The sequence below is a fragment of the Octopus bimaculoides genome, chromosome 1, assembly GCF_046866305.1.
Source record: "Octopus bimaculoides isolate indiv1 chromosome 1, ASM4686630v1, whole genome shotgun sequence".
In the NCBI taxonomy this organism is placed as follows: Eukaryota; Metazoa; Mollusca; class Cephalopoda; order Octopoda; family Octopodidae; genus Octopus; species Octopus bimaculoides.
The window spans coordinates 52,968,173-52,985,933 of NC_142928.1; the positions used below are offsets into that span (position 1 = coordinate 52,968,173).

Below are 17,761 nucleotides of genomic sequence, written 5' to 3' on the forward strand. Positions count from 1 at the left end.
AATGAAGTCTGATATATCAATTGAATTCTTGCGAATACTTCATCAGTCATGACCAGCTGATTTAATAGTTGATTTACAACACGGTTATTAAAGACAAAAATCAAATTATAAATGAACATCAAATAAGTAATTTATTCCTGCAAACACGTCGGAGAATATGCATGCTTTTCTATGATTGTTACCCTTTAATAGACCCCAAAACGTTTCTGCTAGAATAGGAAACCATGACTCAAATATGCAATACCTTAACTATAACACCATTCTTCCCTTTCCTACTGATTATCCATCTACAACTGATATGAACTTCACGCCTCGTATATTACTAACATTTCTTTGTCATCACCTGCTCACATTGTTATTGTGATGAAACGGTAGAACAATCAAGTTTGGATTGATTACACATGATATCAGTTCTTCATGTAAACCTTTTTATTTCAAGTCGTTTTAAAGAGAAAAACTGTTCATCAACAACTGCTATCCTTATAAGATACTGATGATAACATTCGAAAAATTAAATCAAATTTATTGACTTTATAATTAAAAATAAAATAGCTAATAAATAATCAAATAACTTTCCCTTTCTCTCGAGTACATCATAGCCTGTAGGTGTTGATTGACACTTGTAGTTTATCAGTACCCAAGAAATACGAGTGAATAGATTGTTACGGACAGAACTCATCAAGTCGAATCACCTTTGATGGGATGTGTACTCGGATTTATAAGACTAAAAATCCGACAATTATATTCATTATCTTTTCTTCTAGTTATAAAAACAACAACTTTCTATGTTATTTATAACTCAAAATAAATATGACTATAAAAAATAGAATTCAATTTATGACTAAATCAGCATGGGACTGTATATAGAGAGACAAGCTGAACAGATGGAAGTTGAAGGAGGAAGGGTAGGGCAAATCTGAGTCAGAGGCTAAATTGATAGAATTAATAATAAATATTAAAAGAATAAAATAAATGATACCTAATATGGAAAAAAAATTATTATATTTCGCCTGAGTCGTGATCCAAAAGCAGAACATAGGGACAAATTTGGTCACAGTTATATATTGAACCTATCAAAGCGGAACACAAGACAATTCAATCGGAATCGAAGGAGGAAATAGTACTTACAGCCAACTTGGAATTTTCTTTGTTACAATCTGTATTTATAATAGTATTTGATACACCGTTAACAGGTTTATTTTCAGAGTTCGGAGACCAGTCAGAGACACCAGTTATATGTACATTGTTTACTGTTGTTGTACTAGACATGGTAGAAGTTAATTGGATTGAGGTACCACCACTAATGTTTAGGGATGGATTTCCTTCTCCATTAGCAATCCGGGAAGAGGTCATAAGTATAGGATTCGCATCAGGCTTCTCGCACAAAAGACGAGATTTGTCAACAACTTTAGGTCTGTCAACATCATCTCGACGGAAACTAGATTTCAAAAGTCTTGTTCTTTCAGCCACGGAAGGCGGTTTTTCTGGTGGTGGAGGTGCAGATCCACGATTCATTCTTCACACCACAACAATGATATATCAGATACTAAAGGTTTAACTGAGTTTGTTTAACCAGCTGCAAGTTTTCAAAACTTTCTCACTCACCCGAAGTGAACATTTAGTCAGTTTCGATAGCGTTGAGAATGAAACATAATATTACACACACTAAACGTGTTGTTGCGGCAGTCGTAGCAGCAGCAGCAATAAAGATGACGGTGGTATAGTAAACGGTGATAAGTAGAATTAGTAGGGAGATGGGAAAGACGTAAGAAGGAGACAGTGAAGAAAAAAAAATTGATTCAAATCATTGCCAATCCTTAGCTCCATTTTGTTTAAATAAAGCCTGTTACTCGGTTATTTTGCGACTATGAAATAAGGCATATAATATCTACCAGATGTCGTAAAATTCGTTTACGAACAGCAGAAGAAAAAAGTAAATTATTTTAAATACTAATGACTAAATAGGCCTAGTGAAATATACAAATATGTAACTTTTGGGGGGCCTATTATGTTATAAAATATTTTAAAATATATTTAAATATTTTAAAATCTGATTAAAGCACAGGAGTAAACTAGTGTGAAAATAAGGACAGAATGAAATAAAATGCTCAACGAAAGACTGGTGAAATGTCATCAGTTGTTACTACTTTCACAATAGTTATAACAAATTGCTACAATTTCTTAACTATGGTTAAGGTAAACAGCAAGAATTCTCTTAGCAAATAATATTCACAATTTTTATCTTGTTGTTTGGAAAGAGATGGCGGTCAGTTTTAGAAAGATATGTTAGCAACGCAGAATTTAACTTTAATGAAAAGTAAATGATTATTGTTGATGATTTTTTTTTTACGTGAGACTATAAGCGTTATTTTGACATATACAATATATACACATATAATACATTTAGCTACCTTCATACATACATAAACACATATATAAATAAAAACATGCCATATATATATATATATATATATATACAGCACACACACGTATATATAGAATTATATATACACGTTGTGTTTTGTGTGTGTGTGTACGTGCGTGCGTGTGTGTGTACACAGGCATGGCTAAGTGGTTAAGAAATTTGCTTCGAGCCTACGAGGACCTGAGTTCTAATCCTACTGTACGGCAACCTGAGCAAGTGTATTTGCCATCGCCTCAGGTTGACTCAAGTCTTGTGAGTTAATTGTAGTTCAAAAGTTCAGCCTTGTTACACTTGTGTTACTAGTCATCATCATTATCATCATTTAACGTCCGTTTTCTATGCTGGTATGGGTTTGACAGTTTGACCCAGGGTCCACTGTCAGTTCTGGCAGGGTTTCTACAGGTGGATACCCTTCCTAACACCAACCACTCCACAGTATGTACAGGCTGCTTTTTATGTGGCACCATCACCAGTGCTTTTAACATGGCACAAACATGAGAAGTGGCACCAGCACTAGCGTCTGTGGAATATCCAGCTGCTTTGCATATTAATTCAATGAAAAGATTTTCCAGTTGATCAAACAGCTGATTGCTTATATGTTGCAATTTATGTGAGTATGAGTCCATCTCGTGGAGGCGCAATGGCCCAGTGGTTAGGGCAGCGGACTCGTGGTCATAGGATCACGGTTTCGATTCTCAGACCGGGCGTTGTGAGTGTTTATTGAGCGAAAACACCTAAAGCTCCACGAGGCTCCGGCAGGGGATGGTGGCGAACCCTGCTGTACTCTTTCACCAAAACTTTCTCTCACTCTTACTTCCTGTTTCTGTGGTGCCTGTAATTCAAAGGGTCAGCCTTGTCACACTGTGTCATGCTGAATATCCCCGAGAACTACATTAAGGGTACACGTGTCTGTGGAGTGCTCAGCCACTTGCACGTTAATTCCAAGAGCAGGCTGTTCCGTTGATTGGATCAACTGGAACCCTTGACGTTGTAAGCGACGGAGTGCCAACAATGAGTCCATCTCACATGCACATTATATACATCACCATCTATGTTTTAACGTTCATTTTTCCATACTTGCATGGGTTGGACAGAGTTTATAAAGCAGATTTTCTATGGCTGGATGCCCTTCATGTTAATCCTTACCTGTTTCCAGACAAGGTATTTCCCCAAAGCCAAACATGTTTCCACAGAATAAGAGAAATAAATGACATTCATTTACAACAATTTACAACAATGATGACATGCAGACATAAGAATCATGATTTAGCTATTCTACAACTGTTGTTGGATGCTTTTTGCCTGCTACTGACAATTTATGTGCTTTTTAGCACTATATGGCTATATGAGATGCTTTCTCGAGATGAATGTTATAGGCACAGACATGGCTATGTGGTAAGAAGTTTGCTTCTCAAACACATGGAGCCCAGGTCCAGTCCCACTGCATGACACCTTGGGCAAGTGTCTTCTGACTATAGGCTTGGGCCACTGAAAGCCACGAGTGCATCTGGTAGACGGAAATTGAAAGAAGCCTGTTGTGCATGTGTGTGTGTTCCCTATCACTGCTTGACAATTGGTGCTGATTTGTTTAAGTTCCTACAACTTAGCAGTTCAGTAAAAATAAAAGGTACTGGAGGTCAATTTCTTTGACTAAAACCTTCAAGGCGATGCCCTAACATTCAATGCTTCATTCAGTTTCTGTCAATTGGGCTATAGTAGAAGACACTTGCCATACAGCAGGACTGAACTCGAAACCATGTGGTTGTGAAGCAAATTTCTTTACTACATACGCATGACTGTACCTATATATGGAGAGAATGACATTCTGAGTAGAGCAAACTTATTGAAATATTGGTTTGAAGCTGCATTAAATTTCTGAAGTCTAGATAAAGTCTGCATTCATAATCTCAACAAGAGTTCTAACAAATATTTCTATAAAATTCCTCCAACTCAGAAAAGTCATTCAATTGATGACTGTAAAAATTATTACAAAAGACTAAACACTTTAGCATTTTAAACCAACCATACCTGGCCAGAATATTTCTACCTGTTTTATATTCAAACTAGCCAAATCTGGCCCCTCACTTCTACTCTACAATGTCATTCTAAAAATAAACTACAACATAAGTGAAATTTTGAAGTTATGAGATAATTCATGATTAACTCAAGGACAGCTGCATAAAGAAGTGCCAAGCTCTAATTGTGGAGGGAACCTGTGGGAAGGGTAGACCTAGGAAGACATGGGAAGAAGTGGTGAGAAAGGATCTTTGGATGCTGGGCGTCACTGAGATAACGACAAGGGACTGGGAGTTCTGGTGATTTGCTGTACTTGAGAAGACACACCAAGCTAAGTAAAACTGCTGTCATCTATACATACAGGTTTGTCCTTTACAGGTGCCAGTGCCACATAAAATGCACTTGTGCCAGTGCTGTATAAATGCAACTGTGTCGGTGGTACATAAAAAGCACCCAGTACACACTGTAAAGTGGTTGGTGTTAGGAAGGGCATTCAGCCATAAAATCCATGCCATGACAGACAACTGGAGTCTCAACAGCTCCATGTGAAACTATCAACTCATGCCTTCATGGAAAATGGATGTTAAATGATATGATATGAATGTGAATAAATAGGTATTATGTTTAACAGAATAATCTGAATGTGAAAGGGTTAAATTCTTTCCTATCTTTTCTCCTCACATTATCACTCGTACATCTATGTGTAATTTGTAATTTTACCAATGTTGTTTCCAGTATCACCTAATTGATTCCAAAAGATGGCTGCATAAAAAATAGGTTCACTACTGCATAAGTAATTGTTTGATCAATCAATCAGTTGTTTAGTCAGAGATCTTTCATTACTATTCATGACCTCATCAATGGTATGCCCCCATAATTCCAGGTCTATTATTATGTATCCAATCTCGTCATATATGGTAAACCTCAAGCACTGAGATAAGCATTTTTCTTTGATGTTCATGGGGAAGTATGCTTTGTTTTGAGTTTGCATGTTAATGAGAATGATAAACTTAATCAAACATAACATCTGCATCAATTGTTATGGTTTTGGTTTTGTTGCTGGTATGATACCTGAGGACATGGCACACTTTTAACCCTTTTGTTACCAACCTGCCTGAGACTGCCTCTAATTCTATGATCCAAACTTCTTGTTTTAAATGCAATCTAAATTAAAACCTTTCATCAAAATTTCATATTAATACACGTTCCAAACACCAGCTTAACAATGGCAAAGTTATTTTACTAAATTACTCATTATTTTCAAAATTAGCTGAAACAAAGACTGTATTTAAATAGAATATGAACAAAAGGGTTAATATCTGATGTCTACTGCATGTGCATCACATGACAATATTGTATTGCTTAATTTTGTAAACATATATGTAACCACACACAAACATATATCTAATTTCAAAGATATTTTTCAAATTCTTCATGCTGGTATGGATTCATGACAGAACATGTAACTTAAGTTTCAAAATCCATTTGCTAGAAATTGCAGTCATACATCTATCTAACCCATTGGGACACATTATCAAAATGTCGAGTATGATAATCATGAACTTCTGAGATGATTTAAACACATTTCTCATTTGATCTTCTGTGTCTGTCTAGCTACTTCTATTTACCTGTCTACCCATGTATCTAACTCCCAACCCCATCTATCTGTCTGTCTGTCTGTGTCTATATATCTATCTATGCATTTATCCATCTATGTATCTATCTACCTTTCTATGTGTCTACCAATTTGTCCGAGTCCCTCTTTCTCAGTTTTATATCTATTCACCTACTTATCTAAAAAAAAAAAAAAAAAAAAAAAAAAAAAAAGGTGGTGCTCATGGCTGGAATATGTTCTCATCAAAACAGTGAATACAAAGCTCAAGAAATTCACAAAAGTTGATTCAAGCACATATGTGTGTGTGTGTATATACATATATATATATATATATATCAATATATTATAAATTAACTACCAACAAAAATAATTGGTAAGCTAAATATATATTGAAGAAGATAAATATGTTCATTTGATTTTATACGTTTTTGCATCGTAACTCCTTTATTATTATTAATATATATATATATATATATATATATATATATATATATAGAAAATGATTTTTTTTCTCCGTGTTTTTCTCCTTGTCTCCGTATTCTTTCTGTTGAAGAGCGTAGCTCGAAACGTCAAAGACTTTCCGTATTCCCGAGCGTCATACTAATATATACTTTTGTTATTTACACCACCTGTCCTCGTCTGTTGTTATTTTTTGTATATTCTCCCCCATAGAAAATGATTTCCTCCATTAGCAACCAACAAATCATCCAAAGATACAGGGTTCAATTCCACTTTTTTACAAGTAGTAAAAGAGAACTGACTCCAATGTGCTTATTTAACCAAACATGATGTAACTCAAAGTCAACCACAGTAGGATTTGAATTCTTGAGATCATAGGGTGGGCAAGGGTTAATTGCTAAAATCAAATTTTTGGGTCAACTTTTCACCCTATAAGCACCAAGAAATATTATTATGTAATTAAAATATGTTAACAATTAATATTCAATAAATAACTGTAAATGTAAAGTTAAAAATTGTGAAATTGTTAGATCACTTAAGGAGGGTAGGAAGAAAAATAATTTATTTACAACAAAATTTACTACCATATAGTAATATAGATATATATAATTACACCCAACTGGGATTGAACACTTCACACCACTGTACAAAAATGATTCAACGTAAACATAACAAATGGATTACTTATAATTACTTTTGCAAGTCCACAGTAATAAGTAACTAATAAAATTCTGTCAACATATATTGTAGTATAGAAAAACTGTAAAGATATAATTTCTCTATACCATGAAAGGTGAAATGAAATTATAGAGCAGGTAATTAGTACATCTGAACTATAAGCATTGAGAAAAACGATACCCTGCACGTGCAAGAAAAATTTATCAAGATTATACATAAGGACATCAGTTTGCTCACTGTCACCTATCAATACCGTATAAGCTCTACTTTAATGTTGTAACATTAGTGAGCTTGTCATTCTGAAAGTAAGAAAATTATCTTCAAATATTTCATGTATTTTAACATGAGCATGCATGTGGTGAGGACTGTCAAAGAGGAGAGACCAATAAAAGTAAGTAGGATGATAATGTATTGGGTTAATCCACACATTTTCAATTTATGTATGCTATCACACACATACACACGCACGCGCAATGTCTTAATTACTATTTAGGTGACAAGTTGATAGAATTAGTAATGGTGAAAAATATGCCTGGCAGTATTTGTTCTGGATCTTTATGTTCTGAGTTCAAATCCTGCTGTGGTCAACTTTGCCTTTCATCACTCTAGGATTGATGAAATATAGTGCCAGTCAAGTATCGATGAACCCCTCCCTTCAAATTGCTAACCTTGTGCTTAAATGTGAAACTTTATTACAGGTGATGGACTAGCAGAATTGTTAGAGTGTCAGAAAAAATGCTTTGTGATATTCGTTCTGTATCTTTATGACCTGAATTCAATTCCCACTAGGATCATCTTTGCCTTTCATCTTTCCAGGGTTGATAAAATAAAGTACCTGTCAAGTACTGAAGTCAATGGTATTGACTATTTCTCCCCTCAAAGCTGTTAGCCTTGTGCCTAAATCAGAAACAACAACAACAACAACAGCCGCCACCGCCAGCACCACCACCATTGTTGTTGTTGCAAGTTTGACAAGGTAAGAGCTTTTTAAAATTGGCTGTAACTCACTCAAGCTTAAAGCACTGAATGATTTTTAGCATCATTGTGTTGCCTAAGAATGGGTCTTTCCATTTGTATATCTGGTATTGTCAGTAATGTCTTAATTCCTTCCAAACAGCTGCCAGGTCTCTTAAGGGAGTGAGGATAGAATTCCAAAATAGGAATATGGAAGAGGACCTTGGGAGTGAAATAATCAGCCATTTTGAAACAAAAATGATGTGTTATATCTTAATTTTCATCGAAACATTAAAGAAAACAAAACAATGTACTTTATCTTGTTTAAATACAATCCAATTACTATAGTATTTTTAATCAATTGATATGTAATTAGATACTCAGCATTTTACTTGACGAGTGGTTGGCGTTAGGAAGGGCATCCAGCTGTAGAAACTCTGCCAAATTTAGATTGGAGCCTGGTGTTGCCATCCGGTTTCACCAGTCCTCAGTCAAATCGTCCAACCCATGCTAGCATGGAAAGCGGACGTTAAACGATGATGATGATGATGATGTATAGGGTGTTTGTTTGTTTGCATGTATGACCAAATGTTTAGTATGACGTTCCATGTTCAATCTAGTGGGTGGGGTATCTTAGCAATGTTCAAACCTACTGCATGATTTCATGTGCAAGTGCCTTTTGTATCAAAGCCTTGGATTGATCCAAGCCTTTTAAGTGAAAAGTGAGTCTATGGTCACTGTGTGGAAGCCCATTTGACAGATTGTACCTTAAATTCAAAGAGCTAACCATGACTGCCTCACACATGCAAATTTCTAAAAATTACATTAAAGGTAAATGCCTGTGGAATACTCAACTGGTTAAACAGCAAATCAATGAGTTGGTAATTTCATTGATTGAATAGCTGGAATATTTGTTGAAATGCATGTGTGAGATCCAGTAGGTTATAAATAGATTTTTATAGAACTGATAAACAATGGATGAAGAGATGTTCTCAAGGGTTGTTTTCAAATGAATAGGTTCATACTACTTCACCACAAAACATGCATTTACAATAAAACTCCACAAAAATCAAAGGCTGGATTTTCAAGATGGTTTGTCAAACTGTGTGTAACAAGTTCACACAGAATTAGAAGAACAGCAAAGTTGCGAGATGGAAAATTAGTTGGCTCTTTGCAACAGAATGGGAATAATCAGACAGACAAAAGTAGCTATTTCATATGTGAATATATTGTGTGACTGAATGAATTTCAAATACCAAGTAAAATCAATATGAAAATTTTAGTATATTATTGCACAAATTGGGATTAATCCCCCTCCCATATGCTGAGTTCATTTGGGGACTGTGGCTAGTACAGGTGCAGGAATGGCTGTGTGATTAATAAGGTTGCTGTGGTGTTGGGTTTTGATCACATTGCATGACACCTTGCGCAAGTGTTTTCCACTATTGCCTTGCAAGTGAAATTTGGTAGAAACCCCTTAAATGTGTATATATGTGATTGAGTGTGCATATTATGCGGGATCACATGCAGGCTGACAGAAATGGTATTCTATGTGGCAGATGTGCAAGATTAGCAGTAACAGTAAACATGAAATAGACCCCTTCATATGCTCAGAAGGCTCCTGCTAAGTTGATAGCTTTTGTTAACTAAGTGACCTGATTAGTAGTGGAGATGGGTGTTTTGAAAGCATACTTCTCAGTTAGGAATGGAGTGCAAAAGGCATATGGAGCTATTTGCTCTGCTGACAACAAAAGGTTTCTTTTAGAATTAAGAGCAGATTTCATGATGCTTGCTTACAAGTGTGATATTTTATGGTTACCTGTGCTGGCAACAAAAGTTTCTCTCAGTGTGGAGGGCAGTTTACATGATACTTATGTAAAATATGCAATACTTCATAATAATAACAGACGAGCCTTGATTATGAAATATATGAAAGTATGATTTGTAATGCTAGCATGTATAAATGACAGAAAAGTAACTTCAAACAAGAATTAATAAGGACCATCATAACCTGTCCAACCTATGTTAGCATGCAAGAAGCAGATGTAAAATGATAATGATGATGTGAGCATGTCAACAAGGAATATCAAGATTGGCATACACCACTTTGCTCAAATGGTGACAAACGTGGAATGTATATTGACACACGTCCATGCATGCATGGACACACATGATGGGCTTCCTACAGTTTCTATCTACCAAATTCCCTCACATGGCATTAGTAGACTCGGAGTTATAATAGGAGACAAACACACACAGGTTTAAGGATTTAAGATACATAAGTTGTTATGCAGTGGGATTGAACCTGTAACCATGTAGGTGTGAAGTAAACTTATAATGCACTTATGTAGCTGCATATAGGAAATAGAAAACATAAAAAATCTTAAACATATCTATAGGTGCAGGCATGGCTGTGTAGTAAGAAGTTTGCTCCTAACCATATGGTTCTGGGTTCAGTCTCACTGCATGACACATCGGGCAAGTGTCTTCTACTATAGCCTTGGACCAACCAAAACTTTGTGAGTGGATTTGGAAGACAGAAACTGAAAGAAGTGTGTGTGTGTGTGTGTGTGTTTACATCCCTGTCACTAAGCAGTTCAGCAAAAGAGACTGATAAAATAAGTACCAGGCTTAAAAGAAAAATTAAATACTGGGGTTGATTCATTCGACTAAAAATTCTTCAAGGTGGTGCCCCAGCATGGCTGCAGTCCCATGACTGAAACAAATAAATGATAAACGATACACACACACACACACACAATATCTTGCATTATATTGTGTATAATGTGTATATTGTGTATGTGTATATATACACAAGTGCCTTGCATTCTAAGTCAGTGCAACCCATAGAAGAGAGAGATCAAGAAAGACACTGGACAAAGTGGTAAAAGCTGACCTGTAAAATACTGTATCTCGCAGAGGAGATGACAAAGGAATGTATTGATTGACAATATGTGGTGCTACAGAAGACATGATTACCCCTGATGAAATGTGTATTGAATAATAGTAGTAATACAAGTTGAGATCTCCAGTGTGTATATTTGTGTATATGTATCCTGCCAAGCCTATATTTGCTGCCACCCTCAGTAACTTTGACCTCTACCTCTTGGATCACCTTCCTTCTTTCATTTGTTTCTCCCCTTTACTTCAATCAGCGCTTTGCTCTATCACCCATATCCCTTCATCTCTTATCACCATACCGTCTATAAAACTCAAATTATGAAGTGCCCCAGCCCCACCTTGAATACCATCCTCATCACTCTACGTGTACCTACTTTCTCTAATCCATCCATCTCCCCCACCCCTCACTTCAATCATCACCCTTTTGTATTTTTCACTTCACCACCTGTAATACTCACTGGCCCATCACTCCTCTTCAGATTTCTTGCTGTAGAGGATATACATGACATTTTGCATAATAGAAGCATGGATGGGAGGAATCAGGATGTTCTCCTTATTAATTATTCTACAACATGGCGCAGGAGTGGCTGTGTGGTAAGTAGCTTGCTTACCAACTACATGGTCCTCGGTTCAGTCCCACTGCGTGGTGCCTTGGGCAAGTGTCTTCTATTATAGCCTTGGGCCGACCAAAGCCTTGTGAGTGGATTTGGTAGATGAAAACTGGAAGAAGCCTGTCGTATATATATATATATCATCATCATCATCATCGTTTAACGTCCGCTTTCCATGCTAGCATGGGTTGGACGATTTGACTGAGGACTGGTGCAATCGGATGGCTACACCAGGCTCCAATCTAATTTGGCAGAGTTTCTACAGCTGGATGCCCTTCCTAACGCCAACCACTCAGAGAGTGTGTGTGTATGTTTGTCCCCCCAGCATCGCTTGACAACTAATGCTGGTGTGTTTATGTCCCCGTAACTTAGTGGTTTGGCAAAAAAGACTGATAAAATAAGTACTAGGCTTACAAAGAATAAGCTCTGGTGGTCAATTTGCTCGACTATAAAAAGGCAGTGCTACAGCATGGCCGCAGTCAAATGACTGAAACAAGCAAAAGAGTAAAAGAGACTAGTTTATGTTTCAAATAAAGTACACATAACTTATCTGATCCAGGGATTGAACTCACATTCAATAACTAATTAACCTCTGACACTTGATGCTTATATTGACTATCCTATTGCTCCCATCAAACAATTAGGTAGCAGAATATAGAAACTTTAAATCTACCTTTGTTTTATGATAGTAAGTTACTAAATCATTTTACCCACAACAGTTCAAATTTATTGATCACGAGAGAAACAAACAGATTAAGTTAATGTTTCTTATTTGCATATAAACATTAACACAGAAACCTTCTGGTTATAATTACCAAATGCTATGAATCAACACATGCATGCATTCGTTACGTGAAAAAAATCAAATGATCATTTGCAAGAAAAACAATGAAGAACAATAAAAAAATAACTGAATCAAGTACTCGTTAGACAACTACTAACTATTTGTTAATAGAATTGACTGTATGAATCATTTATGAGTATTTCATTAAATTACTTTATTTTAATATTTTTTTTTCCTGTTTCACATCTTTCTTTCCTTGCTTATAATTTTTTTTTTTTTTTTTGGAATATTTTATAGCTGGATTCCCTTTGTAATAAGATAGTAACACTTTTTTTTGTCAGTTAAGCAAGCTGGAGCTTTTGTTGAGAGGCAAAAATTATAAACTAATGTAAGATTTCAAAATATGCTCATGTGATCCAGTATATTAGCCTCACAGCCATTGTGCTTTTCTCAATTCTAATCTAAAATGTGCACTTAACTCCTACCTAGAGTCAAATACATTTAAAAAAAAACTACCAAAGGCTAAGCTGAAATCAAATACAACTAAGGAGACTACAATGACAGGGTTACAGCTGCAAGTCAGTACAATCAGAGCTGACTTGGGGATAAACAACAACCTCTATGACTAATCATAAAATTATTATTGCTTTATTTTCTGTGTAAATATATGTGTGTGTGTGTGCACGCGTGCGTCTCAGAATTAAAGATGTTGCTTTCGTTTATATTTTATTTTCTCTGTTACCCAATGGTGGCTAATCTTAGTTATCCAAACTACTCCAATACACAGTTACTATGTTTCCATTCTTATATAATAAAATTTCAGAACACTTCCTCAAAACTGTTTCTAACATATTTTACAGATTCAAATTGTATACTGAAATGAAGAAATTTCAAACCTATTGCTCTAATTTTCTAATAATGATAGTATATAGGTACCGACATTAAGAATTACACACATCTTGATCCAGTGTTTAATAACAGTGGTTATAAGAATAGCCATTACAGATAACTGAACTTGTTGATTGTATACTTACTGGAAATTCAACTATTGTTTCAATTTAAACAACACTTCAATTTACTTTAAAATATTGTAGGAATTTTATATTTTAATACCTTTCATGTTACATTTCACATGCATTTCTTTTCTTTAATATCCCTAATTTTTTTATATTTCCTTTATTTTTGGAACTGTTTCAATATTTTTTTACTTAATTAAAACCAAACTCTAGATTATGAAGTACATATCCAAGCATTAAGTCTTATAACCTTTGTAGACAAATTGAACATAACCAACAGTGAACAATCTCAGAACTAAATACTTTAATATACTTATATATATTTTCTGTTTATATATACTGTTCTCTGCCAAAATCAGCCTTTTGCTCAGTCCCATTTAAAAGTGCTCATGCCAGTGTCATGTTAAAAGCACCCAGCACACACTGTAAAGTGGTTGGCACTAGGAAAGGCATCCAGCCACAGAAACCAAGCCAAATCAGACAAAACCGATGACTGATAGGTTTCCTAATTTGTCAGGAGCTAGGATCAATTAATTCTACCAAGCAATTACTGCATGGCATTAAGAGAGGTAGAACCTAGAGAATTATTGCATTATTTAGTGTGTGATGAAGGTATGCCAAGATGATTATATCCTACATAAACCAAACCAAACTGAACGTAGCCAAAGTTAACAATTTTTCTTGACAAAAGACCAAAGTTTTTTTCCTTCAATTTTCTTCTATATTGTTGAGATCAATGTAGAGTGAAATGTAAACATTTGGAAATTGATAGCTGCATTTGGAAATTGATAGAACCAATTCCAAAGGGTTTTACTGAAATGTGTTGGGAGTAATAAAGTATATTCTAGAATCAAGAACTCTGAGTTTTGAGATAACTAGCAGTTTTATCATTCCTTTCAATCTTTAAAAAATATATATAAACCTTTTTCAGCTATTTAATAAAAGATAAAAGTTTCCCCACAAAAATCTTTTTTTAAACAATTGGTAGTCTATTAATTTCTCAGAGAACCAAGTTTAAATCCAATTACTACATTTTTATATCCCTTACAAGTTTTTTTTATTTATTTATTTTTTTTTTATCTCTGAGGACTTTTGTCAAGGTAAAAAAGTATTACAAAACTAACCAATCATTCAGAAAATTTCTTTATAAATGGAACACACACACTTTGTTTGATAGTTAAAATCATTAGACCATGTATAACAGATAAAGACATGAATGAATTGTAGTTCAACACTTTTCAAATGTTTAAAAATGGATAAAACAGATAAAAATAGTAAATACTTACTGCTGTGTGAGTGGGCACAGGTATTGAATTATGAAAAAGGAAAAAAAAAGAAAAAAAAATGTTAGAATTTAAAAACAGGATTTATTTCAAACAGAAAATAATTTTATATTTTCTCTCATTTACATTTTTTCAAGAAAAAACAATGTATTTTTCAAGAAAAGAACTCTGAAGAAAAACAATTTAAATTATATTTTACTACACCCATTCACAGGTAACATATACTGTCCATGAGCAAAACAAGCAATTAAAACAAAATAAATCAAATGAAATAAAAAGTTTGTTAAATGGCAAAATAGAATTCTGTAAGTAGTAATTAATTTAAGTGTGCTGTTTAAAAAAAAATGTAAATTATTATTATCAGTAAGACACACCTCATGCCCACCCCACAAAAGTTTTCTTAGTAATTAGATGTATAAATTCTTTATAAACAAACACCATCGTGAAGATTTTAAGGTGTATTTCTAGTTTAGATTGGATATGTAATTAAACTTAATCATTGCTGAATTGCTTAATTTACAGTGGGATGCCTTTTATTTACTTTGTTAAACCAAACTATCTCAGTTACGGTAATCATTAGCTCATTAAACATAGTCATCATTGTTCTAACTTTTGGATTCATCAGCTGCATAGGAATGATGAAACAACCCACATTTACAATCAGATAGATTAAAACTTATGTACTTTGATTTATACTAAATACGATATTCTTCAGCCTGTACAGTGTTTACAATTTTACTGCTATAAAACATCACAATTATCATATCCATTGTATAACCTTCACGCCTCTACTGAAAGAATTCTTTACGAATATAGTTTCATCATACTAAACGACACACAAATCTCTAAACAGTATAAAGGGGATTTATTTGATGAAAAACAACTTGTAGATGTTCCAAGAATCTTACTTTAAAATCATAGTGCTAACTTATTTTCAAGCATTTGTCCACAGATAACATCATTAGGTATTCACTGCTAGCAAAAAGAGTTTACTATAACTTTCAGTAGAAAGATCTGATAACTTTATGTCAACTGCATTTCACATGAACAATGCTCTGTATGTACTAGGAATTATGATTCCTAGCAATCTCTACTGGAAGTTCATACTTTAAATCACAATAAAAAATGCACTCTAAGTAGACATTCTTTTCAAATTCAAGTAATATTTCTACAAGACCCAACAATACTACTATTAATTGCTGATTCCATATCTGGGACAAGGTATCCTATTTTGATTTCAGAAATCATAGGCATAAGTAGAAAAACTTCTGATTAAAAATCTTCAGTCTGTAGCTCACCATTGTGCAGTTTCCACTGAGTATTGGGCTCAATGTTATTGACTAACCCCTCCCCCAAATTTCAGGCCTTGCACCTAGAGTAGAAAGAATTTACTGTCATCACTGTCACCACTACTATCTCCACCTACAGATTTCTTGATTTTAAAGAAAAGTTCATTTTGCTGAAATCAACTATTTCTATTATTTAAAAAATATTATTTTTAACAGCATAGTTAGTATTTGATGCTTTTAGCATGATTATCTTGTAATTATTTTCAAAATGCATTTTAATGAAATTGTCAGCAAGCTTTCCAACAGTGCAGGCTTTAATTTCTACTAATCTGCTATAATTGCTTCCAACAGAGATTCCTTGCTTTTAAAGGTTCTTGAAATCTTAATGAACTGCCATACATTTCTAATAGTATTTAAGTTAGGTTCCAATACTAAAATATTGATTCTAATGCGGAAACCACTACAATCAGTTTTTTTCATTCAAGTTAGCACAACCATTTTCATATTTGAGCGTTCATTCTTTTTACTACAACTAACTGTCAAGTTGGAAAAGAAAGGTATAAAGCCCCACCTCTTCTTTTCTGAAGAAAATTGCAATTAACTATTCAAATAAAATAATTATCCATTATCATTTTACATGTACTTTCTATGCTAGCATGGTTTTGACAGGGCATGATGATTTGAGTCAATTCTTATTCAAAGGTGTGGGGAGCCATTTCCTAACATCAACTGATTTACTGAGTGTACTTGGTACATTTTATCATGGCATCAGTATGAGTGAAGATGCTCTGTACCTGCAAAACAGAAGGGGATTTTCACTGCTCTCCATTACCTTTGTTTATTCAGGACAACATAACTAATATGATGAGTAGAATAGAAGGTGATTGTAGATGAACTTAGGTGCAAGAGTGAAAAAATATATGAAAGGGAGTCAGTGAGTGAGGTAATGGTGTGAAAGAGAAAGAAATAGGTGAGACAGTGTTTTGGAAGTGACAAAGTATTAAAGGTAAATTGTAATGGGAGAGAGACAGTCATGACATAGAGTAATGGGGGAGACACAACTAATGTTAACTACATGTACGAAGTAAAAGAGTGCTTGAGGGAGGGATAGGCACAACTGGGAGCAATATGGAAGGGAATAGTAATGCTAAGCGGCACAGGTGATGGATGGTTAGTCGAGCTGGTAATGGAAAGAGAGTGATGACTATCAGTAAAAGAGTAACCTGAAGGAGAGGGAGTGATGTTGGACAGCAGAGAAGGGTAAATGCATCAACATCGATAAATTCAATGCAATATTTTGTTAATCAGGCATTGTGATGGAAAAGAAACACTAATGAAAACAACAGAGAAAGAAGGGGTTTGTGATGAATCATTGTAGGAATGGTCAGTAGCAAGGGGGTGATGGGTTATGTGGTGCAGTGAATAGAAGGCGAAGCAACAGCGGTAAGAGGATATCAAATAAGCAAGCAGAGAAACAAACGAAAACTTAGCAGCAACAAAATGGGTAATAGGCCCAAATGTGGATATGTAAAGCTGTCTCCAACATCAGAATATAACCCTAACCTTCAAATGATATTTAAAAAGGAAAATTTTTTAAAGAAATACTAGTCCATCCATCAACAGTTGAATATACTTTGACTAACAACGACTTCCTACTTGAGTGAACTATGGTGTTTGAAGACATGACTGACTTAAAAGCCTTCACCCAGGTGGTGCTATTATTTTACACA

The 17,761-nt window shown here is 34.6% G+C and overlaps 1 protein-coding gene across 6 annotated transcripts in view; it reads right to left on the reverse strand.

Annotated features, from left to right (window-relative positions):
- Window positions 1–10,858, reverse strand: part of LOC106873280 (septin-7) — a 93,835-nt gene extending 82,977 nt beyond the window's left edge. For 4 of the 6 annotated variants that reach the window (XM_089358230.1, XM_014920579.3, XM_014920578.3 and 1 more), the window contains exon 1: window positions 1,129–1,705. In XM_089358230.1, the coding sequence (XP_089214356.1) occupies window positions 1,129–1,515 (387 nt within the window). In that variant the 5' untranslated portion in view covers window positions 1,516–1,705. Of the gene's footprint in view, window positions 1–1,128; window positions 1,706–10,773 lie in introns of those variants that run through there. The other 2 variants (XM_089358494.1, XM_089358447.1) reach the window with 2 other exon arrangements.
- Window positions 10,859–17,761: the final 6,903 nt, after the last annotated feature.